At 38.8% G+C, this 25,741-nt stretch overlaps 1 protein-coding gene across 1 annotated transcript; it reads left to right on the top strand.

Annotated features, from left to right (window-relative positions):
- The first annotated feature begins 2,324 nt into the window (after nt 1–2,324).
- LOC148852202 (Lung seven transmembrane receptor family protein) lies at nt 2,325–25,197 on the top strand. The gene is made up of 5 exons (XM_088946645.1): nt 2,325–2,707; nt 6,563–7,499; nt 7,682–7,777; nt 24,547–24,683; nt 24,761–25,197. The coding sequence occupies exons 1-5, from the start codon at nt 2,472–2,474 to the stop codon at nt 24,927–24,929; spliced, it is 1,575 nt and encodes a 524-aa protein (XP_088802771.1). The 5' UTR covers nt 2,325–2,471; the 3' UTR covers nt 24,930–25,197.
- Nucleotides 25,198–25,741: the final 544 nt, after the last annotated feature.

Genomic DNA, 25,741 nt, shown 5'->3' with positions numbered 1-25,741 from the left:
ATTAAAAACTTACTGACATGGTGAGTTTTAGACATTTTGAAAAGTTGTGGTGAGTTTAAGGGAAATACTGAAAACTCATGGTGAGTTTTAGCAAATTAATGCAAACTTCTAAAGGCCATAATTTTTTGCTCAAATGCCCTATTGCGGTGACCTTTGTTTATATTTTGGGTAACTTTTCGATATAGGTGCCTTATAAAAAATTGAAATTAAAATAAAAAATGTATATTATAAAAGAATACAATTATATAATTTGAATATATTAGAATCCAATATATAATTTATAATATTGTATATATGTATAATAAGAGATAAAATTACTATATTTTTAACCATTCCAAACTTGTCTTACATGACATGCAAATTTCCGTTTCATTTACAAGCTCATTTGTCTTCTCAGCAGCCCCACCCTCCCTTTTCCACTTCCCTCTCTTTATTTTCTTCCTCCCACGATTTTCTACAGGCGTAGCTGCAAATGAAACTGGCATATCATGCCCTGAGGGAAAATAGTATATATATGGACAAAAACCTTCCATACGTCAATTCTCTATCCACGCCTGTTAGAATGTGATGTTATGTAGAGTTTATAGATTTTTTTAAATCCCAATTATGCCCTCTATTGCCTCCTTGCACATTTGGTTATCTTATATAGAAAAAACCTCATTTCACCGAGTAAAGGATATGAAACAAAAATCAAACCTGAAGCCATCGGTCGTTGAGATGGCCAATAAATCAAATAAAGATTAAGATATTCGAGTTTTTGAGGGCGTTATTTAGGAGTTCCCATCTCCGCCCCACAGCACATTCTTGCCATGTGTTAACAACATCTCCTGATGATAACATTATCAGTTCTGATACTATCATCCGAAGATATTTTCATTATACGGCGAGGATTTTGCTTTGTGGGGCGGAGATGTGATCTCGTTATTTATAGCATATCTTACCATGTATGATGACAAGTCAGCGAGCACCATAGCTTTGATGTGATGAAGAGATGATCTCTGTCCATGCTTGCTTGTATGGCCTTCTTGATTGCATATCCGACCTCTTCTTGAATTCCATACTCCGAAGCCGAGTCCACGTGTTTATAATCAACTTCAACAATTGTGATGAAAACAGTGTTGGTAGCTTCAGAACTAGGCCTCCAAGTGCCCGATCCCATTGCAAGTATGGTGTGACCGCTCAATAGTCGAATTGATTGGGTCAATGAACATGGCTCGTGCCATCTCCTCTTACGCTCTCACAATTTACTTTCCTTCTCTGCTTTGTGATTTGGTTAATTGATTCTAGCGTGTTGATATGATCATTTTTTGATCACAAGATGAGCAGAGAGAGAGAAGAAAATGCCCTTATGTGAGATGTTATCTTTGCTCCATTGGCGGCAATTGGATACAACGATGATATGAACAACATTCAACTTCACTGTTGCAAGGTTTAAGATTATCTTTTCTGTTTTCTTTGAGCTAATTATATATCATTTTAATCTCAAAATTAATTTAGGTATATTAGTCATTGTGCTTTTTTGTTAGAGATACCGGTTTAAAAAAAATTAAGGAGATGTTTGAAACCGTGGCCGTTTAAAAAAAAAACGGTGCTACGTTGGGTCTACATAAGCGTTTCAACAAACACTCATGTATCTAATTATTTGGTTTAGCCGATTATTAAAAAATCGGGACCCTATCGATGAACTATATCCCCCAATGATTGACTGATGTGTATTCTCTATGGTGCTTATCCGTCAATACATACATGCGGTGATGAAAATCACCTTACCAAACAGTATAATGTTACTCACTGTCTATGTGGTAGAAGCGTTTTTTTTTTGAAAAATGGGTCTCAAAAGAATGAACATTTTTTTTAAAAAATCAATTCCAAAAAACACCCATGCTTTCAAACACCATGTAAGAGAAAATGTTTAAACCCAAACAAAAATGGTGATTGACATACAAAAAATGTTACAATGATATGCCCTTGATCCGTTCATCTAACCGGGTTCAACGTGGTTATGAGATGCGCTTAAAAAAAAATTAGGGAGAAGTATAGATACACCCAATGCAGATTTCTGATGAGATGACACTGGGTATCGGTCATTCTCCCAATGAGATGCATAAAGTTACCGGGTAATCGGGTACTCGTCGGCTCTTCTTATCAGCTCAAAGAATATATACTTTTAAAAAAAAATCCGGTAAGCTATCAGTTCAAGTGCTCAACTACTAAAAGAAATCATCAAATGAACTTCTTTCATCTCTCTTCCTGTCTCTATCTTTCTCAATTTAAATCATACATTCATATTCTAAGAAGAGTAGGATTTACGTGAAGTAACTTTCACCCACACCGAAACCCACCAACCCATTAACCTGAATAAAACGCGGGTTTCGGTCTCTCTCTCTCTCAACTCCCTAATTCGCGGCAACCGACGCTTTCTTTCTGAGTAACGTTCCCCCCCCCCTCTCTCTCTCTCTCTCTCTCTCTCCATGGATTTCGCTATTAATACACCCAGTCTCGCTCTTTTCTCCGTTGCGGTTGCTTTCATCCTTCTTGCAAGCGCAGCAGAAGCCTCCATCCATTTCTACGACCAAGAAACCTTCAAGGAGGTCGGAAATGCTTATCTTCTTTCCGGTGGTAGCGAGGGCATCGTCGCTTCTCGTGCTGGTGCTTTCGATGACAAGAATGCTGGATCCGGGATCCACGACGGCCGTTCTTTTATCCGGTAGTGTTCAACAAATTTGTCTCGCTACCCCCTCTCTCTGTGTCTGTGTGTGTGTTTATATTCGTTCTTCTATCTATGTCTTTTCAGTTACTCTTGTTTTTTTTGCTAATTGGAGTTTGGTTTTATCAAATGAGAGAATGTTGCTATATTCTTCTTTTAGTCGGTGGGCATTGATGGATCGGATTTAAGGAGAGATCTGCTAACCTTTGACTTGCATTAGATCTAAGGTGGCAATGCAGTACTAGATGCATCCGGAAGGAGAAAAATTGAGTCTTCAAATGGCATGACTAGAATTTCTGACTTTATAAGATTAACAGAAACGGAATATAAGTGTGAAGCGAGAGGGATCAATTCATGTAGCTAATTTACAACTACCACACTTCTAGAGGGGATACTTTCCATGTGAATTTATCATGCAATCAAGTCATTAGGTATTGGCATGTTTTGGCATGGCATATTAGGCCGGCATATAATCCAGACGGTTTGGTGTCTATACTTAAAGAGGACGTTTCCGGCATATGTTTTATGGTGTTATTACCCGGATTTTTTTATTGGGATGATGAATCGGGATAGCTAGGTATGATGGATCTGAGAAGAATTTCTGATTCGATGGTCGTAAACGACAAATGTTCATTTTTGAAACTGTAAATTGAAGACTCTGGAGAGGAACTTCTGACTTCTGCCATTGCATCAAGAAATGAGTAAGATCATTGGTTGTATAAAAGGCAATTAGTTTTTTATCATAATTGCCTTGAGGATCACACAAGGCGATACTTTATGTATTACTCAAGAAGATTTTGGCAAAAGCGTAAATGAACCTAAGTTGCTACCTATAGAAGTTTCTACTCAGGAAGGAAGAGTGCATGGTCTACAGTAGAATTTTAATGTACAAAAGATTTAAATGAAAAGTAGAAATAAAGAAAATAAGCCTAGAAGTGACACTCAACATATTATTGAGTGTTGTTTATGTGTTATGCTTCACCACCTATTTTCATGGCATTAAAATGATTTCATAGGAGATACAGGCTAAAGGCAACATGCAGAGGAAATGTGGTTGACTAGTTGCAGTTGCAGAAAGATGCTTGGATTGAACTCAAGGATAAGTTCTTTTGCAATTGGAAATGAATGTGGATTGGAATACAAGTCAAAGGCCAAGTGCCAACTAAAGCCTTGAGAAATTGCTGCTTGGTAAAGTAACCTAGAAATTTTTATCTCAGGAGGGTAAAGTCATTTAATATTTGAAAGACCATATATTTTATACATGCCAGAAAGCATATTTGGTCATTTTCCTTTTCTTGTTTTGTTTCTTCTTTTTCTTAAAGATTGTTAAAGATCAGAGTTACATTATTATAAGAATGAGGACATAAAAGGGGGGATGTGCATGAGGGGCATCGGACAAAAAAGTAGATCATCAGATGCTATAGAGATATCTTTTCCATGGTTTTCAATAACTATTTCTAACATTGTGGTATGATACATTCTAGATCTCCTACCTTTAAAATTAGTGGTCTGATTAGGTTTTCTTAAATATTTGTTATCTAATTATAGTAAACATGTAAGATACATTCGCGAATGAAATATGCATTTTGGGCTGTGATTTGTCTCATAACTTTTGGGTATTTAAGAAAAATTTTAAGTGAGATTTTGCCTCAATTTTCTCTTAATAATTCTAGGTTTGGATAATAACAGGACTACATGGATTAAGCAATCTTTTTTTTTTTTTTTTCGATAAGTAATAATTGATTATAATAAAAACTCAATAATGACAACTTATACAATGAGCTTCCCACAGAGAGGTGCGAGGTGCAGTGCCAATTACAGAAAAAAAAAACAGATTAGAATTGAGCCCAAAATATATAGTCTTTATACACACCCTGCTTAGCTAAACAATCTTCTGTGCCATTAGCCGATCTCCTTTCTCACTAAATTCTTACAGTCATATTTGACATCAAACATCAACCATTTAAACCTTTTCATTGCTTCCCCAGAAGTCCAAACAACAGTGTCTAGATTCCTTGGCCACCCAATTATCAAATTTGAATCAGCGTGATTACTAATCTATCAGTGTTTATCTCTATAGCAAATAGTGCTCCTGCACAACTGCTTGAAATTCAGCTTGGATATAGTCCCCCTCACCTACAGGACCTGAAAATAGAGCAATTATATGGTCTTCTACATTTCTGAAAACACTTCTATTCCTGAGAGCCCTGGATTACACAAATTGGTACCATCAAAGTTGTGCTTAATGAAACCTTTTTTCAGGAAGTACCCAAACTAAGAGAGGCCTTGTCTTGATTTCTGAACTTTTTTCTACAGCTCCCCAATTCCGCCAAATATCATCAAAGGAAAAATGGGAAAATAGATCCAAGGTTTTAGCCCATTGGATAGCCCTATTTACAATGCAATCCCAAATAGCCTCCTCATTCCTTTCCTTGTCATTAAAGATTCTAGCATTTCTCTCCTTCCAGACTGTCCAAACCATAGCATCACTAGCACATCTCCATAGGATTCTGCCCCTCCTCTTAGGCCATTTGAAGGTTGTAGGGTCAAATAGGCTACTAGTTTGCAAAGGCAAATACAACCTGCAACCAAATAGAACAAATAACCTTTCCCAAAAGCCTGCAATAACATGGCATGAGATTAGCATATGGTAACAACTCTCACTATCAGCTTCACATAGAATACACCAACTTGGGGAAGTACAAGGGAAATGTCTTCTTTTTTGCAGGTTGTCCAACATGTTTAGCTTTTCATAATAGATTTTCCAACAAAGACCTCCAACCTTGGATTGGATAGGCTTGGACAAAACTTCTTTAGAAAGGGAAGGCTGGGGAAGAGGAATCTAAGCACAAGGAGGAGAAAAAACGAAGCACTAAAGAAAAGGCCCTTAGGGTGAGGAGTCCAAACCCAACTATCTGGAAAAGAAGGATCCAAAAAAAAAAGAGTCAAGAAGTTTTAATAGCAAGGCAACTTGATCAAACTCATGATTCCTCAAGTCTCTTCTCAAACCCAAATCCCAAATAATACTAGTTGAAGTGGAGAAGGAAGCAAAGCGTTGGATAGGTTCATTCTTGAATAGAAAGAGAGAGTACAAAGAGGGAAAGAGGTCCTTGAGAGTAGAGTTACAAACCAAAGATCTTCCCAGAACAAAGCATTGTCTCCAGTACACACATCACACCTTCTGAGGCTTAAGAATTGGGGGAGAATACCATGTATGGGTTTCCAAGATTTTGCCATGTATTTAAGGCTTTTAAGTAAACTTTTAAACAAGATTATGCATTGATTTTCTCTTGATAATACTAGGTTTAGATAATACTTGATTACTTTAACCAACCGCTTTTCTCACAGTATGCAGGGGATAAATCAGGTAACTTTAAGGTTCCTCTTTTGGGTTCATTCTTTTTTAAATTTTAATTGGTTTGAGATAATATAAAGCTTACAATGTTTTTATCAAAATATAGAATTTTGTAACTGCTTTCTAGAAAAGAAGAAAACTAAGATTTTAATTTCTGTTTTGGTAAAGACTGAAATGTGGTCTAAAGACAAAAACATTGCTCTTGATGGAGCATAATGGCAGGGCAATATTTAAGGTGGCTAACCCCAAATAGTTGGGAGCCTGGGATTAAGGCTGAGTTATGTTGGATTAAGTTGAGTTTTGGCAAAGACTGAAGTTGGTCCATGAAGAATGTTTAGAAATGGAATGAACTAGATACTCAGTTGTAATCAGAGCTTCTACAACTGCATCTATTTTTTTTTTTTTGTATTGTATTATTGGTATTATTTATTATCATTTGTTTATTTAATTAACTGATGAGGTGATTTGCATGTTCAACAATTGATTAAATACTTGAGCAGATTTGAGAATATCACCTTCTGGAGAAGCAAGGAAGCTGCAGACAAGCATTCAAGTATGGCACATAGTACCGGGTTGATTCAAGCTACTATTTTTGAAGCAGCTGATCGGGATAATATTGGTGGTTCAGCTTATGGCGGACAAAGATCTATATGTTGCACCCCTGATCTTGCAAAGCTTGAAGGTTGTAAGCAAGGCGAAGTCATCAGGAGACCTTCTGCTGAGGATCCTCATTGGCCTATTGTTTTAAATATACAATTCAGTGGAAACTATTTATCTACAAAGATGGATGCTACTGAGGTTCACATTATAAAAACTGGAATGTATAATTTGTTCTTTATATCCTGTGATCCAAATCTTAAGGGACTGGTGATGAGTGGAAAGACATTGTGGAAGAATCCTGATGGTTATTTACCAGGAAGGATGGCACCATTGATGAAATTCTATGTTTTCATGTCACTTGCTTATATAATACTCAGTCTCATATGGTTTTCTCAGTATGTGAGATTTTGGAAGGACATATTGCAGATTCAGAACTGCATAACAATTGTTATTGCTCTTGGTTTGTCTGAAATGGTTCTTTGGTATTTTGAATATGCAAACTTTAATAACACTGGAATGAGGCCAGTTGGACTCACAACTTGGGTTGTGACAGTTGGAGCTGTAAGAAAAACTGTTTCACGCCTTCTTATACTTTTTGTTTCTATGGGATATGGTGTTGTTCGGCCTACTCTTGGTGGCCTTACCTCAAAGGTGCTTCTTCTTGGAGTTACCTATTTCTTGGCATCTGAGCTGCTTGATATTGCTGAGAATGTGGGAACCATCAATGACATTTCAGGAAAAGCTAGACTCTTCCTGGTTCTTCCTGATGCATTCCTGGATGCATTCTTGATATTGTGGATTTTCACATCTCTTTCAAAGACATTGGAGCAACTACAGGTATATTTAAATAAATGTAAGGGTTGCAAATATGCTACATTTAGAATCATGGACAACAATTGCAATTTCTCATTGCAGTCACAATGGGACTTACCTTTCTTTTATATGCCATGTTGTTTACTTTGTGGGGAAGGTTGATTCTTCAACCATTCTCTGACACTGATTTCATTTGTAACTTCCAGGCAAAGAGGAGCTCTGTTAAATTGGATATTTATAGGAAATTTTCAAATGCATTAGCAGTAGCCGTAATTGCTTCAGTTGTTTGGATTGGTTATGAGGTATGTTTTCCAATGAGAAGAACTTATTTAAATTCAGATCTGTTCAAATAATGAATTAATGCCTCTTTGACATATACATGATTTACTCTTCTTTCATAGGGAAAGAAATGCACCTTATTTCATTTTTTATCTTTTGCATTGCTCAGTTTCCTACTTCAAATTTATCCATGCATCTGATTTGTTATTTGATTGAAGTTAGGCAAAAGGATCTTCATGTTTTCTGATAGGTGAGGTATTAATATTATAATATATTATAATATCAAAAAGTGATAGGCTAATAGCAACAAAGAGTGCATTCATTTTGGATGTCCTCATCCAAGGTGATTTGCATGTTTATTTTATGAGTAAAAAGCTGTAAATCTTAGGGTAATTTCTTAAGTTCCATAGCAAGTAGCAACCGTCTTTCGTTAATAATTGTCTATAAGCTTCATAAAAAACGTATAAATTTCATTTAAAAATAGAAAATCAATATTTTCATGATAAAAACGAAGAGGGAAGAAAATGGTAAAAAGGAAAGAAATTTCAGCAAATATAGGGGTTGAAAATGATCATCAAAAAAGGAAAAAAATAGAGGGGTTGAACCATATTTTTGTTCTAGGAAAAGAAAAAGAAATGATACATGTTGATTGAAGTATTCAAAAGGATGCATGTTGATTGAGTTCTTTTTTGCTTATCAGTTCAGGTTTTGAAGTCTTCAAGGGTTCAAGACAGCATACATGTTGATTGAACCCCAACAAATAAGAAAATAATAAAAAGAAGCTAGTAACAACAATGGCAAGGAAGATGATCAATGGTGAGGATCTTGTTCAAAAAGAAAATGAACATATCTTGAAGGTGAAGAGCACATGACATAGGTGCTTTCTCCCAAGCGGCCCAACGTTGTGACCTAGCAAGGCGCATCACTGCTTAGGTGACAAAAATTAATAAATAAATAAAATACATTTTTCATACTGTATAATCATAAAGTTAGTTTCCAATTATTAAACCACATTTTAAAGCAATAAATGATTAAACATACATATGACTTTCAAAAGAAGACACAGATTCTAGGTGTCACCTGGTCAATACTTAGGTGATGCTTTAACTACACCTGCTCCTGTTAGATGTATAGGATCCCAAATTTCTCAATCTTTATAGTATGGAACATAAAAAACAGAATATTGAGGGTCCAAATTGATTTCCATTTTCTACCAAAGAAAATTGATTTCTGTTGGCATAAATAAATTATTCCTTCTTAATTGTTTACTTGGCACTAGAGCTAAAAAATTACAACCCGCCAATAAAAAACAGTTAGAAAATATTTTCTAGTTTTGGTATTTATCAAAAAATAATAATTTCTAGTTTTGGTGCACTCCATAGTCCATATCTTCTGTAATCCCAAATTTTATCTTGTTTTACTCCTTGTACCAGATAATGACATTGCTGAGCTGCCTTGTATTTGGTCTCTTGGCTTTGGGATAACATGCTTTAATATGCCCAATCCCAAAGTAATAATGTGGCTAATGAATTAAGATTTTTTCTGTGTGTGTGACTTTTGGTGATCTTGGGTAAGTCTTTTCTCAAGTCTCAACTAATATGGGACAACAATATCATTTCTGAATTCTTTCACCAACCTCTCAAACAACTTAACTAAAGACCTTTGGCATGGTTAAAAAAATTGATTATCATTGAGTCTAGACCCATCATTTTGGTTAGAAAATACCAGCCAGCTCTATTACCAAATTGATGAAACACGATTTAGCTTTGGCACCATATTGATGTAAGACTAAAGATTTGATGCCAAACTAGTTTAGGACTGATAGTTTTCAACAAAATTCAACTAAGCCTAGTCCTAACTTTATGGGGTAAGCTACATGAATCCTGTTCCACCATTCCACTCTGTTCAGTGCCATGTGCATTGCATGGGCTTTTTTTTCCTTTTCTGGTAAAAGGTAAGGATGGTTGGAGAGAGAAATTGAGGAGGAGAGGTTTGGGATGCGATTAAGAAGATGAAAGGAGAGAAAGCCCCAGGGCCATGGTTTCAACATTGGTTTCTACAAAATGTGTTGGACCATCATTAAAGGACTTAATGCTAATGTTTAAGGAGTTTTTTTTTTTTTTTGGGGGGGGGGGAGAGAAAATGCTAGAAAAATCAGCAAATGCAACTTTTATCTCTCTCATCCCCAAAATAGTTGGGGCTGTTAGAGTGAAAGATTTCAGACCTATCAGCCTGATCTGTAGCCCGTATAAAATTTTGGCAAAAATCTGGGAGGTTAAAGTTGGTGCTTCATGCTGTGGTGGGGCTCACTCAAATGGCATTTGTACAAGGAAGACAGATTTTGGATGGGGTGTTGATTGCTAGTGAGTGTATTGATTGAAAGATTATAAATTGGGGATGTAGGGGTAATTCGTAAGATTGATCTTGAGAAGGCATATGATCACGTGGAGTGGGGTTTCTTGGAAGAAGTGATGAGGAGGATGGGAGACATCCAAAATTCTGTTCTTGAGTTGTGTGCCGGAGCTTTGGGCTGTCTGGTTGGAAACTTCCCTTTCTCTTATTTGGGGCTTCCAATTGGGGCTACGGCTTCTGCTGCTTCTACCTGGCAACCTGTGCTAGACAGAATAGACCAAAGCTGACCGGTTGGAAAGGAAAATTTCTTTCCTTTGCTGGGAAAGTTACTCTGATAAAAAGTATCCTTTCTAACCTGCCATTCTATTACCTATCTCTGTTGAAGGCTCCAACAGCAGTGTTGGAAGAGATAGAATCCAAATAAAGTTTTTGTGGAGTGAGGGCTGAAAAAAAGAAAATACATTTAGTTAAGTGGGAGGTGGTGTGCAAGCCTAAAAAAGAAGGGGGCCTTGGGGTGCGAAAGGTGGGGGTTAACAAAGCTTTGTTGGGAAAGTGGGTGTGGAGATTTGGAAGAGGGAGGGAGGCAGCACTATGGAGGAGAGTAGTGACTGGTAAATATGGGGTTGTGAACTTTGGGTGGGATTCAATTCTGTGGTGGTTTCTCATTATTCCTAGAGGGCAGGGATTGGGTCTAGCATTAGATTCTGGGAGGATGATTGGTCTGGATTGGGGAAGTTTTGTGAGATCTGTCCAAGGTTGTACAGATTGGATCGGAAGGGTGTACATATTTCTGATTGTTACGAAGTTTCAAATGGTTCTGTGGTGTGGACACCAAACTTCAGAAAGCTTCTACTCAACTGGGAGCTGGAGGAATGTGTGTGAGCTGCTGTCCAAATTGCAATCTTTGGAAATTAATCTGTCAGATGGTGACATCAGATGGTGGAAGGAATGCAAGGATGGAAAATTTACAGTCAAGTCAATGTACACTATTCTGATTAGAAATATGGTAGAAGCTGATCCAATTCAGGGAGTGTGGGGGAAACCAGTGCCCCCAAGAGTGGAAGCCTTTGCATGGTTGATACCCAGGGGGTGTATTCTGACTCAGGGCATCCTAAAGAGTCGAGGCTTTCAATTTCCAAGCAGGTGTGCCCTGTGTTTGTCTGGAGAAGAAAACAGTATGCATTTGTTCTACAGTTGCAGCTTCATTTTCCCAATATGGTTCTACTTCTTCAAGCTGTTTAAAGTGGATTGGTGGTCAATCTCATGATCAGTCTGAAATTTTTGGACTTTGGCCAAGAGTTCGGGTGGTCCTAAGGTCAAGCCGATGCAGAATTGCATTCCATTTGCGGTGTGCTGGGAAGTTTGGGAAGAGGTGGTGGCTCGGATCAACTCATCAGTCATTGGTTGGGTGTTAATTCTGCCAGATTTTCAAGGATTTAAGAAAGAAGACTTTGAATGCTTAAGAAAGAAGACCTTGTAGGTACATCGTACACGTAAAATGATTTAACAGAGAAAGAGCCTGACAAGTCAAATTTCCAGATCCTCATATCTTCCTGATTCACATATACTTCTGCACTTTGCAACAGGGAGAGTAGCTCCAACAGTTGCTTGACCTACTAATCATTGAGATTTCTTTTCAGATCAGTATTCCTAACCACTTGACCATTAGCCACCAAGAAGGAGTTTCGATCTCTAGTAGCCGGAAACAAACAGAAGCAAGTCCATGAGAGTTTTATTAGAACACCTCAGCACCATGTATGGCTCCAAAATTTGACTTGTTGACCATTTACTCACCTTGAAACTTATTCTTGCCGAGAATTGATTGAAACTCTTCTCAACCCTTTTCCAGAGAGCACGACCATATGACTTTAGGTAAGCCCGGATCCCAATTCAGATTTGTTGACCTATATTTGGCTAGAATGATGAATGATCTTCCTCCACAAGCTATCTGGTTCCTCACTGAAATGTCAAAACCATTTCCCCAATAGAGCTTCATTAACCAATCTCAAATTTCTTACACCCAGCTCACCCCAATTCTCTAATTTACCAAATGAATTGTATCTTCTTCTCTCCACCCTTTCCAGAGGAAAATTCTCTTCTTCCTCTAAACTGTTTCTGCCACCCGAGCTGGAGCAGGAAGATCTGATAGGACATTGTTCAGTAATGTTATTTGCTCCCCTTAGAAAGTATCTCAGTTTCCATGATTCCAACATCTTATCAAATCTTTCTTATATAGGGTTCCACACTGCCTTGGAAATACACCTTTGCTCTAGTTATAATACCCATGGACAAGCTCAAAGGCTGATACTAATTAATGTAGGACTGATGTGCACAAAGGCTGGACTGGAACATATTTGAGGGAAAACTCATAAGAAAATTACATTTTCAAGGGCTTAACGTTTTTCTAGGTCTATAGAGCTATATAATTTGATAATAAAAATAATTCAGGGTTGTAATTACTACGATATACAGAAATTTCTAAAGAAATAAAAAAATCAATAACTTGAGATTGGAATAAAATTTCTTCAAATTGTTTTAGAGTAGTGTTTGGCATGGTAAACTGAAGAATGGGGTTGAATTTGGAGGGGTTCTGAGATAACTTGTGAAGCTAGGTTTTATAGACAAGAGTTCCCGGAATATGAAACTCTTGGAACTAGGATTTTTAGAAGGAATTTTTGAATACTGTTTTAATGGATGAAAATGGGCTTAAACTATGGGGGATGACTAAACCAATCCTGATTTTCACCAAGGCCTAAGAAGGATTGAGGATGAATTAAATAAGTTTTGCTTTTTTAAAGAAAGTGTGTAAAGCAGTAAAGGTTGAGGACTGAAGGAAATTGAAACAACAACCAGGATCAATTTGGTCCTTTATTTGATGTTGAATGACGGCTGTTGATTGCTTTTTTCCAGGTGTTTGATGGTTGTTGGTGGTTGAAGAGAAGGAAAGAGAAGGACAAAGAAAAAAATGGAATTCACTCTAGGGCTTTGGGAATCACTCAAGTCAAATAATCAGAAAATAATCTCCAAAGTTCATTAGCCACATTTTTGCAACTTTATACATGCATACATACACAAACCCCTGAAAATAAGAAAAGTCAATTATTATTTTGCTACTCATACTTTTAGCTTTAGAAAAGAAAAGGAAAAAAACCTAAGTAGCTTCTAAAGTACTTAATTGACTTGGGAATTTTAAAGATAACTAAACTAATAGGCTGGACCCCACATACAATATGAATGTCAAAAGAAAGTGCACAAGTACATAGAAAATCCCAGTTTTGACTTGTTTGTTCCTACATTATTCCTGCATCCTTTGGGTATTATAGCTAGGTTGTCCTACACCATCAAGGAACTCAAGCATTCTGGTGTCTTCAAAGAATTTTAGGAGATATTGGTGGTTTACTCTGATTCTAGAGAGCATGGGACATTAGAGTGGGGCTTATGAATGCAGATAACCTGGTCAGAAATCTAGATATGAGAGGGTTACGTTGGGGGTATCTACTATTCATATGTATGTAGGATCTTATCATGGTGTTTCTTTTCTTTTCTTTTCTTATCTTTCTTTTTCTTTTTTTCATTGTAAGAGTTGCTTGAGTTTTTGGGTCTGGCTTTCTGGTTTTAGAGAACCAGTTATTTTCTGTATATACTTCCCTCACCTTCATCTATTAATAAAAGTTTGCTATTTTTTGTTAAAATTTATGCTGCCAGAAACACATGATACTGGAAGGGCTTTGACCAATTAAAAACCTCCATGAATTTTGAAGAAGACATTCTTATTTTTGAATATTCACTCGTTTCTTTCTTTCCATCTCATTCACATCAATGCATTTTTCTATAAACAGAACAAAAAGAAAAAATATTATAGTATTGTTCTTATTAAAAAGAAAAAAAGAAAATTATATTAGAGAAAGAAAAAGTTTAATGGAGTGATAAGATGATACCAAACCTCAAACATTAACAACAAAACAAATATTAAAAATGGGCAGCCCAGTGCACAAGGCTCTGCCAATGTGGGGTCTGGGGAGGCACAGATGTATGCAGCAGATATACAAAATTGCACAGCTTAAGAGCCACAATCAAGATTCATTATAACATCAAGGGTATTCCAAAACTCCAATTCAAAGTTGTCCCTCCAATGTTGTCAAATTCCATATGAGCCACAACTCTCCAACCAGTCAAGAATGAGAGAACCAATGTCAGCACATATCTTGCCAGTAATCTTTCTTTTTTCCTTCGAAAACCATCCTAATTCTTCCAGTCCAATACCCCAAAGCATTGCAAACATTGCTAAAAACAGTTTCTGAATAATGTTGTCCAATATAGATCTAAGAATGTGGTGGCAGATGCCATGGCCAGACAAGGGGTGAATAGAAGACATCTCTTTTGGGGTGGTACCTTGTGAAAGGAAATGTTTTGTAAGGGGAAGGGCAAGAGCTAGACTCATTGAAAGAATGCTATGCATTCTTGTAGCTGTAATCCTACCGGATGAGGATAGTCTATTTAACCTGAAGTTGGGAAAAGAAGTGGTTAAGGATGAGGAGAACTAGGGTTCAGGGGGTCGGAAAAGGTAGTGAATTGCAGGGAAATTAGAACTGAAAATGGCCAAGGGAAGAACCCTTCTTCAGCCTCCTGGTTCCCTATTTATAGAATTGGGGGAACCAGGCTATGTACATGAGGTGCATATTCCATAATCTTCTTCGCTTTAATGAACACATGTAAAACAAATCCCATTGGTTTCTCCCCCATAGACACGGCCGTTAGGCTTAGGCCATGTTCTTGGAAGACACTTTAGGTGTGGCGTGTGTCCTGTTGACTATGGGGCCATTAGGCCACACTCTCACAATAGCATATGTGATTTAAACCATTCTTTACCTTTTTCCTCAAAAAAATTGTATTTACTGTTGTTGATAAAAAAAAAAAAAACAAAAGAAGTCCAAAAATCTTTTGTCTTCTGCCAAGCCCGATTTCTCCTCATTGACGGAGCACTTCACTACCCAAAGCGACCAATTCTAGACCCATCAGTTCCATAGAAATGACAAAAGCCTTGTTGTTTTTGAATGATGAAATAGGGGGAAGTAGCTAACTCCCTGTCAAAGAGATGTATGATATATGCGAGGATAGATAAAATCACTTCTATTCCTTTTCTTCAGAGGGAAGTGGATACCAAATTATACTAACTATTTCATTAGTCATCAGAGAAAGATTATACCCCAAAATGGTTTGTCACTCATTTAGCAGTTGTCACAAGAGGAAAACCTCTGATGAAGTATATGTGAAAATGTCTAGGATAGGGGTGTGTGTGTGTGTGTGAGAGAGAGAGCGAGAGAGAGAGAGAGGCACAATTTGTCAGCCCTTCCAAGTTTCTTCTGAAATTCCAACAGGCTGTTCTGTTAAGAGGGGAAGAGTTTCCCTGAATACAGTATAGAAAACTGTACTGCCTCTTTAAGTAGCCTTTTTTGGGAAAGTGTTTGACAGCAGACAGCCTTTTTAGCAGGGGATGATGGAGAAACCTAGCAGGTGCATAATGTGTGCAGAGGACACTGAAGGGGTGGACCATCTATTTATCCACTGCAAGCTTGCAAGGAAGCTGTGGGCAAAATCTTTGAGGCTTTTTGAACAGTGCTTTCTAAAAGACAAAGCGTTGTAATGGGGTTGGCAACAAAAACTGTCCAGAAAAGGGACAATTAGATGGGGAGTAATGCGATATCTGCAGCAGTAATATGGGCAATTTGGACAGCAAGAAATAGGAGGTTACTTGAGAATAAATATAATACTAAGATACAGTAATGAATGGTTTCTGGGGAAGAATATAATACTGAAGATAAGCTTTGCAAGGATATACAATACAGCTTGTTGATCTTAGTAACCTTTTTGTATCTAGGTGATCAGAATTGTTGTGTAAAAGAAAATTCTGTTCCCTGCCCAGTATCTTATTTCACAGAACTTGTATATGTTTTGCTCAGTTTAATATAATACTTTGCTTTTTTCAAAAAAGAAAAAGAAATTCTAAAAGTGAATGATCAACAAGTAACCTCCCCGCTTCTTCACTTATGAGGGTATTATTGTAACAAGCTTTGCTACAAGAATTTATGGATTTTTTGGACATAGTGATCAAATCCACCTTCCCTAGCTTTCCTGTTACTTTTCAATGTAAGGGAGCCTTGTTATGGTTATTAAAAGAATGGACTATAGAGAATTTAGGATTATATTTTCACAGAACCAAGAGAATGTAAGACACCTGATAAATTGTGAGATGTCTTGTGAAAAGAAAGGAAGGTGATGGCTTAATATTATTAAGGTAGGAAAGAATGGAAATGCATCCTTGTTGGATATAGTTGTGGGAGTAACTGTGGAGTCTTGGAATCTTTGGAACTTATATGTCAGAAGCAGTTATAGCATTCAACTTAATGGTTAGAATCATTAGATTATAGATTTGTTGGTAGACCTGTTCATGGGCCGGGTGGCCCGACGGGCCGGCCCGGCCCGGCTCGACCCCCGGACGAGCTTGAACATGCTTTTTGGCCCACGGGATTAACCTCAGGCCAAAAATCCCAGCCCGCATAAAATTCGAGCCAAGCTCGGGCTTTACCAAAATAGCCTGGCCCGAACCCGGCCCGGCCCTACCTATAGTTAAACCTAAGTAAACCCGGCCCGACCTATAGTTAAACCTAAGTAAAAACCCTATGTGATGTCCATTTGAATAAATTTGTTGATTTGAGAAGGTTGTTGATTCACTTGTAGGCCCATTGTTCATTTAAATAGGGGAAAAAAACATCTGAATTAAAATAGATAATGTCTATTTGAATAGGGAAAATTTTGAATTTCTTTTATTAGGTCGGGCTCGGGCTCGGGCTTCGGGCTTTTTATCAAGGCCAGGCTCGAGCCCAAGTTGTAGGCCCGTTGGTCGGGTCGGGCTCGGGCTCAGGCCGGGCTCGGGCTCGGGCCTAACATTTTTCCTGTTAATAAAGAGTCAAAGCCCGGCCCGGCCCATGAACAGGTCTATTTGTGGGTAGAGTCACTCCTTTTTCCACTTTGAAGTTCATCATTGTTGTCCTTTGCTCAATTCATCAGTCATCATTGTGGTGCACTGTCCAGGACTGGAGTTGGGTTTCAGGAGGATCTATGGGTAGTGGTGAGGTTCTCATTTGCCAAGCATTCCCTAAACTCTAAATCCCCAATTTGAATATTTCCCTATTTCTGTTTGTATCTTTGCTTTCATACAGAGCCAGAATAGCATTCACTTTATCATAACCATTTCTAGATAGCCTTCTAATCCCATAATGGATAAGGATAGTACGTATCAAAGTTGATCCGGAGGCAATTGATGAAAGATTTACAGATGGCAACCAATATCTAATATTCAAATTCACAACTTGGTAATATAGACCCAGTGAACTACTCTGATGCATATAAAATGTCACACCCAACAGAATGAACTTTCTTTGAAGATCATTGAATTCCTATCATCCCAAATGCTCCAAAAAGGGTCTGGTAATGCATGTTTCCATGTTAGTTTCCTGTTTCCCTTTGGTGGAAATGTTTAGTGGCCATGACAAAAAAAAAAGGTTGGGTATCCAGGTAAGAATTAGTTTGGATGACTTGGACCTAATGCTCCTCATGTGAAAGCTGGAGCCGTTTTGTTATATTAATTTTATGCTGTTAATGAAGAATACAAACTTCAGCTAACCAGAGAATAATTTGTTTTTCTCATTTAATTTCATATAAATAATGTAGTTATTGGATTCTACTAAGTTGCACTGGATCATCTCTTGGTAAGAAAGGATTGTACACACCTTAAGAAGCAAAGCACATGGAGTTCATGCAGACAGGTCAGTGGAGGAGATCCTTGAAGATAGAAGCAAAAAATCTCCTGTTCGAAGAGATGAGAATCAAGGGGAAGATAAGCCTGAAGGTAAGGGAAGCGAAAAAGGGTACAATATTGCTGGAAGGATTAGAAGTGATCGAGTGGCTAAGAAAGTTCATAGCTGGAGCCTGTTCAAAAGGTAAGCAGATAAACTGGCAGGATTTTAGTACACTAGAAGGGAGAAGATATGTTGTTGAATGTAAGAGGAATAGAAAGAGGTTCTTCATAGCTTTGGCTGAATTTTTTGGTAAGGGACAAAGGAATCTGGTGTGTCTACCAGCAGGAAAACAGAACCAAGGCTGGGGGGAAGTTGATTGGTTGCTCAAAGAGTTCTTAGCTCAAAGAGTAGCAAATGAGAAAAAAGCCTCCATAAGGGAGGAGAAGGCTTATCTCAATAACAGCAGGGTACAACAAGGGCCAGTGGTCATGGCAAAAACAAAAGGCCATTGCAGAATGGTGGGAGATCTAGAGAGAGAGGAGTAGGATAGTAAGTTTGTGATACAAGCCAAGGAAAAGGTTAATGATTGGAGGAGTGTAGCTGACTTACTGGCAACCAGGTTGAAGTTGAAGAGTGTTTTCATAGTAACCCCCTTCGATAATTGTAAAGCCATCCTAGATCCATTAGAGAAGGGTTTGGAAATATTAGCTATCAATGTTCAGGCTGAGTTCGGATCATTCACAGTCTTCAAATGGAATCCAACATCCAACTCCAAGGATTTTTTGTTGAAGATGGTGTGGTGGTGCGTGTAATAGGCTTGCCATTCCATCTACGGAAACAAGAAATAGCAGAGTCTATAGTTGTGTTGTGTGGAGGAATCTTGAAAGGTGCTTTTTGGGGCAATATCTATTCAGTAGCAATCCTGCTAAGTGGTGTGAAGCCAGAAGAAATTCCACGAAAGGTAGAGGTACGAACAGAGGGGAGCTTTGTCTCTGTGTGGTTAGCTTCCTCCATTGAAGCAGGGTTGTGGAAGGAGGCTCGTTTGGTAGGAGGGGAGAAGGAAGAAGAAGCACTACGTGGACTTGTGAGATTGGGTAATTCAAATGGGAAGGGATGTTTCACTAAAAAGGGCCAAAAAATTCTGGGAAGCCAAAAAGTTTTGGGGCAGTTGGAAGGTCAAACCTGGAGAAAGCAAGAAGACAGGGAAGATTGCTGGTTCAACCATTAAAATAGGGGGCATGACTCTTTAAGTGGTCACATGGGACGAAAAGAAGGGCCCAATCGAGTGGATCCCTTTTATGGTGGGCCGGAGAAGGCTTCTCAAGTAAAGGAGTTGGGCTACTATAGTCTTGAGCCCAAGGCCCATTATAAGACAGATGGGCCGAGGGACACGTTAAGTAAGCACGTGACTGGGAGGAGGGAGGAGTTGATAGACGAGATAAAGCGTCTATCTTCTTCAACCCCGAACCCTTCCTCTTGACCAAACAAATCAGGCGCAAAAATGTCTCAAGACTAGTCTCGAGGCTCTCTACAATGGGTCCCTTCCAACCTGGCGAACCGTCTCTCACCAGATAGGCGCAACCCGAGATAACTGAAGCCTAGTGATGAGAACAGAACAGGGCTTGAAGATTGGTTGAGTGAAAAAAACAGCAATGACGATTCTGATAGAGACAAAACGCTAAGTCTGGGAAGTTTGTCTCCGAAAAGCAACAATGATCTTCTTGAAACAGAAAGTTTGTATGCAGAGTTGTTTTTAGAGGAAGAGACTGAAGAGGCATGTGGCGGGAAGACTAGGAATGGTGAAGAAATTGGTTCTAAAGCTGTGAAAACTCCTCCTCCCTTCGTCGAGGGAGCTGACCTTGAGTCTAATGAATTACAGGATGTTGGTGGAGAGGGACAAGAATCGGCCATGAGGATGGATGCGGGTATTCCAGTGTCGGAAACACAGAGAAAGGTTTTCCAAGTGGGTAGGTCGTCAGGAAGTGATTCTTTCACCATGTCTACTTCACAATCTTGTTCAAAAAGGGGAAAGGCTTTAAAACCATTTGCCGACTCTCAAACATTGGCTGGAAAGGATGGAGAAATTGGGAAGGGGGGGGGGGAGAGGAACAAATAAGAAAAAAAGATTTGAAGTGGAAAGGCTAATTTCAGACATTGAGGGGGATTTAGAATTCAGTGGTAGAGGGGATAGGAGGAAGGGCCTAAAATGAGGAGAATATGGCCTCTTATTGGGTTCCTTTGATATTTTGTATCGAGGAAAATTATTAGCTGGAATGTAAGAGGGTTAGGGAGTGCAAGGAAGAGAAGGGCGATCAAAGACCCACTCCAAAGGGAAAAACTTGATATTGTGCTATTACAAGAATCCAAACTGATGGAATTAGATGGGAGATGGGTTAGGAGTTTTTGGAGGTCTAGAGGTTTAGGTTGGAGCTCGTCTCCTTCTTGGGGAGCCTCGGGGGGGATTGTAACACTGTGGAGGGAGGATGTGGTGGAAGTAGTGGAAGAATTGATAGGCAGATTCTCAGTTTCTATTAAGTGCAAGAATGTAGAAAATGGGTGTGTATGGGTCTTAACCAATGTTTATGGCCCTAATTCCTATAGAGAGAGGAATGAGATGTAGGAGGAACTATATGCAATCAAGGGGGCTATGAGATGGTCCTTGGTGCCTGGGCGAGGATTTTAACGTCATTAGATTCTCTGATGAAACCAATAATCCCCAACAGGTAATCTCAACAAGCATTAGGAAATTTAATGGTTTTATTGAAGATTGTGAATTGAAGGAAATACCTCTGTTGCAAGCCAGTAACACTTGGTCCAACCTTCAGGAAATCCCTTTGTGCTCGAAGTTGGATAGATTCCTTTTTAACCTTGCCTGGGAGAATAGTTTGGAAAACTTGGTTGCTAGGGCATTACCCAGGGTCACCTCCGATCACTGTCTTATCCAAATAGGAACCGAGTCTTTTCCTATAGGACCCAAACCTTTTAGATTTGAAAATATGTGGCTTACCCATGCAGATTTTGTGAAAAAAGTGAAGGAGTGGTGGGGTGAGGAGGAGAGGGGGGTAAGATGGAAGGGGATCAAGTTCCATAAGAAATTAAAAAGGTTGAGAGCCAAAATAAAAGAGTGGAATAGAGATCAATTTGGTAGAATTGAGGAGCAAAAATTGGGCCTAATTTCTCGAATAGAGAATTTGGATGTAAAGGAATCTCACAATGGGCTGACCGAGGAGGACAGAGTGTTAAGGAGACAATTAAAAAAGGAGTTGGAAGAAGTGTTATTGAGAGAAGAAATCAGTTGGAGACAAAAATCTAGACACAAGTGGATTAAGGAAGGCGATGGGAACACTAGATTCTTCCATGATTTGGCAAATGGGAGACAAAGAAAGAATTTTGTGACCAAGCTAGAGATAGAAGAGGAGGTGATTACCAACTAGGATGACATAGCCAAAAAATTTGTGGACCACTTCAAATCGATTTATAGAAGGCCTTTGAGTGAGAGAACAGTCATGGAAAGGGTGGATTAGCCAAGAATTGATGGAGTGGCAAGGTGGCTGGAAAGGGATTTCGAGGAAGAAGAGATTAAGAAAGCTGTCTTTCTAATGGATAGATCCAAGGCTTCGGGTCCGGATGGCTTTACAAGGGGTTTTTATCAAGACTGTTGGGAGATGTTGAAAGAGGATCTAGCTGAAGTCTTTAAGGAATTTGCAGACAATCACACTATAAGCCCTGGAGTTAATGCCACCTTTTTGGCCTTGATACCTAAGAAGAATGATGCCAACCACCCAAAAGATTATAGGCCTATTAGTTTGGTGACAAGCATCTATAAAATTCTGGCTAACGTGCTCTCATTGAGGATCAAAACAGTCCTTGCTACCATCATTAGTGAAACTCAAGGGGCTTTCATTCAAGGGCGGCAAATAACAGATCAGATCTTAATTGCGAATGAGTGTGTGGAGGAAATGAAAAGGTCTAGTAGGAAAGGATTCATTTGTAAATTGGATCTTGAAAAGGCCTATGATTTGGTGGACTGGGAGTTTCTATTAGTGGTTATGTGAAATGGTGGATTTGGGGACAAGTGGTGTAGTTGGATCTTTGGGTGTATCAGTACTTGTCACTACTCTATTCTGGTAAATGGTACGGTGAGGGATTTTTTTCCAGCTTGTAGGGGTGTCAAGCAAGGGGATCCACTTTCACCCTTCCTTTTTACCTTAGTAGCTGATGTGATTAGTAGGATCATTACTAAGGCTGACAACGAAGATGCCATTAGGGGTTGGAGAATAGGGAAACACCAAGTCCCTGTCACCCACCTTTAGTTTCTAGACGACCTAATGATTTTTTGTGAAGGTCTTAGTGAAAAGGTAGCAAACCTAAAGGAGCTAATAAAAGGATTTGAAAGTGTCTCTAATTTGAAAATAAATCTGGAAAAGAGTTGCGTAGCAGGTATAAATTTGGAGGTAGGGGAGGTCGAGGCTATCACGGAGTGTCTTGAGTGTTCCACCTCTGCTTGGCCTATGTCATATTTAGGGCTTCTTTTAGGGGCAAATCCTAGGGAGAGTAGATTTGGGACCCCAGTGTTAGAAAAGTTTGAGAAGAGATTAGTCTCATGGAAGAGGAACTATATCTCTTTAGGAGGAAGAATTACCCTAATAAGAGCTACCTTGGCTAACTTACCTACCTATTACTTGTCTGTCTTCAGGATACCAGTTAGGGAAGCTAGGAAGCTGGAGAAGTTGATGAGAGACTTCTTATGGGAGCCGGGACAAGAGAGAAAGGATCACTTGGTTAATTAGGAAATTGTCTGTAGAAGTAAAGAAGAGGAGGGTTTGGGAATTGGGAGAGTAACTAGAAAGAATCAAGCTCTATTAGGGAAATGGTTGTGGAGATGGCCTTTGGAAAGAGAGAGATTGTGGCATGAGGTGGTGGGAGGGAAGCATTCATGGGAGGTCAGAGAATGGATGGGATGCTGGTGTATCAAGGCAAGCCAACCTAGCAACACCTTGGAAGGCTATTCACAACACCCTTCCTCAATTCCTCAATTCTATCAGATATGAAGTTTGTTCTGGAAACTCTATCCTTTTTTGGGAGGATATTTGGGTAGGAGAGTCACCGTTAAAGGATTTGTTCCCTTCGCTTTTTTCTATTTCTTTGTACAAAATAGAGGTGGTCTCAAAATTTGTCTCACCTTTGGGAACACCCTTAGATCCTACTTGGGATTTTGGGTTTCGTAAAGGACTTGGAGATGCTGAAATTGAGTCTCTTTCTTTGTTGTTTGGGTGTCTTAATCAAGTTTGTTTGGATCCCTCCAAGCCAGATAAGAGGGTTTGGACTCCTAGACCCAATGGAACCTTCACTTGTGCTTCTTTTTTCAAGTCCATCTCTCAACTTCCTACTCACCAACCCTTTCCGTCGAAAGAAATTTGGTGTAGGCCAATTCCCCCAAAAATTATGGCTTTTTGTTGGGAAGTTTTCCATGGGAAAGTAAACACTTTAGACAACCTACAAAAGAGTAGACCTTTTCTCTGTATTTCTCCTAATTGGTGTATCCTCTGTAGAGCTCACGGTGAGGATTGTTACCATCTATTAGTATCTTGTCCCTTTTCTGCAGACCTTTGACCTTGGCTACTTTCGTTGTTTGGGGGTAGTTGGAGTCTACCAGCAGAAGCTCACATGCTCTTCAACCATTCTACCTTTTATTAGCCTACAAAAATAGGGAGAATTATGTGGAGATGTGCTCGTGCTGCCTTGACTTGGACTCTTTGGGAAGAAAGGAATCTCAGAATTTTTCAAGATAAGGAAATGAACAATCAAGATTTGAAAGACTGTGTTAAACAGGGCAATACATTGGCCGAAGACCTTGGAAATCTTTCATCATTTCTCCTTTAATGACATTTGGAGAAATTGGTCAGCAGTAGCAAGGTGTTCATCTTTAAAGGCCAAATCAATTACAAGCTGGTCTCCTCCACCCGAAGGCTCAATTAAGTTGAACTTTGATGGAAGCAACATGGGTAATCCAAGATTATCCGGAGTGGGGGGTGCTTTGAGAAATGAGAAGGGAGAGATTTTGTTGCTCTACTTAGGTCCTTTGGGAATTGGGAATTCCATCAGGGCAGAACTTTTAGCTGCTGTACAAGGGGTCCAATTTGCAAACCAGCTGAGGGTACAACACCTAATAATTGAGGGGGATTCCAAAGTGGTGGTGGGTTGGTTGAAAAATTCTGAAGAGGCTATGTGGCGATACAAGAATGAAATGAAGAAATTTAGTTGGTTGACAAGGAATATGTTGGTCACTGTACAGTGGGTGGGGAGATCAGCAAATACCTTGTCAGATGTGTTAGCTAAGCAAAGGGTAAATAGGGAAGAATTATTTTGGGCTCAGTTGTGATTCTTGTTTTTCTTTCCTAGTTTACTTGTAAGTTTCAAGGAGGGGCTGCAGCTCGCGCCTCTCGTTGGGATGATGTATGAACTCACTCTATTTTGCTTCTGAACCAATAAACTTATTATTATTCATCAAAAAAAAAAAGAAAGGATTGTACACAAAACACACATGAAATGCAATATGATGCTATTGATCTGCTAACTAGCTCTAGTCCTATATTTTCACATCTTTGTGATTTTGAACTAGAGAAGCATTGCATGTACAGGTCTATTTCAAAGCAACAGATCCATTCAGTGAAAGGTGGCAAAGTGCTTGGATCATCACTGCCTTTTGGGATATTATTGCATTTGGCTTGCTCTGTGTTATCTGCTACCTTTGGCCCCCATCTCAGAGCTCTCAAAGGTGTCTTTTCAACCTTGTGAAGTTTAACTTATATTTAATATAGTAATCTCATTATGGAATATTGTCATTTCAACCAGGTATGCCTACTCTGAGGAAGTAGGAGACGAGTTTGATGATGAAGAAGCTCAATCTTTAACCAGGGAAGCACCAGAAGGGGATCTAAGTTTAGTGAAGCAAGATAAGAATGTTGGAAACAATGGTGTATTCAATGTGGAAGATGACACAGAGGAGGACAAGAGGGAATAGTAACAGATAAGATGCACAAGTGCACATGTTTTTCGTAACCTTTCGTGCCAACTTTATTCAAAAGAATACAACTAGGAAAGTTTGGTCAACTTCCTGCCCTCACTTATTTTGCAGTTTTTTCATTCTTCACTTGTGTAGAAAGGTTTTATTTTCAGTAGTGTCCACTGGCAGCTAAAGCTGATCAATGTATGATTAATGAATCTTAGAATCCAGTGACAATGTGATTTCTTCTATATTTTTTGTAGAAACTGATTGTCCTTTGTATTTATTTCTTTCATTTTTTTATTTCTTGTCATGGGTCAAAAAATTTATGGATTGTATTTGTGCTGTGACATTTGTAGTTCTAGATGGCCACAACCTTTGACAGCTACCTAATCTCTTTAAGGAGCACTTGTGCCCTAGCTTCCAGATTGAATTTCTTGTCTGGATGCCCTGTTCAAGTAACTCTGGTAGATAGTTTAAAAATGGTATTGATACATTGCAGTTCAGGTTGGGTTCTATAGTGAATATGCTTTAGTAATTTACTGTTGTCTTGGTTCCTTGTAGCTTGTACTTTGTTTTTGTATAGGTTGCCATTGTCATGGTTGTTTGTCTATCAGATGTCACCCATCAGCACCATTGAGAATTGGGGTAAGAAGAGAGCGATATATTCCTTGTCTTTACATGATATTCTCAGTAGATATTTATAGCCAACTTCTCACAGAAAATCACGATCAGAGGCATGCACATGGGAGGCTCGAGCTAGTTATATTGATGTGGCCTCCTTGTATAGACAAACCTGATGGGAGACGCAACTCGAGCTATCTTTGGTG

Source organism: Nelumbo lutea, chromosome 5 (genome assembly GCF_056320005.1).
Source record: "Nelumbo lutea isolate HS-2025 chromosome 5, American lotus-T2T, whole genome shotgun sequence".
In the NCBI taxonomy this organism is placed as follows: domain Eukaryota; kingdom Viridiplantae; phylum Streptophyta; class Magnoliopsida; order Proteales; family Nelumbonaceae; genus Nelumbo; species Nelumbo lutea.
This window is presented reverse-complemented; position numbering and strand designations above follow the sequence as displayed.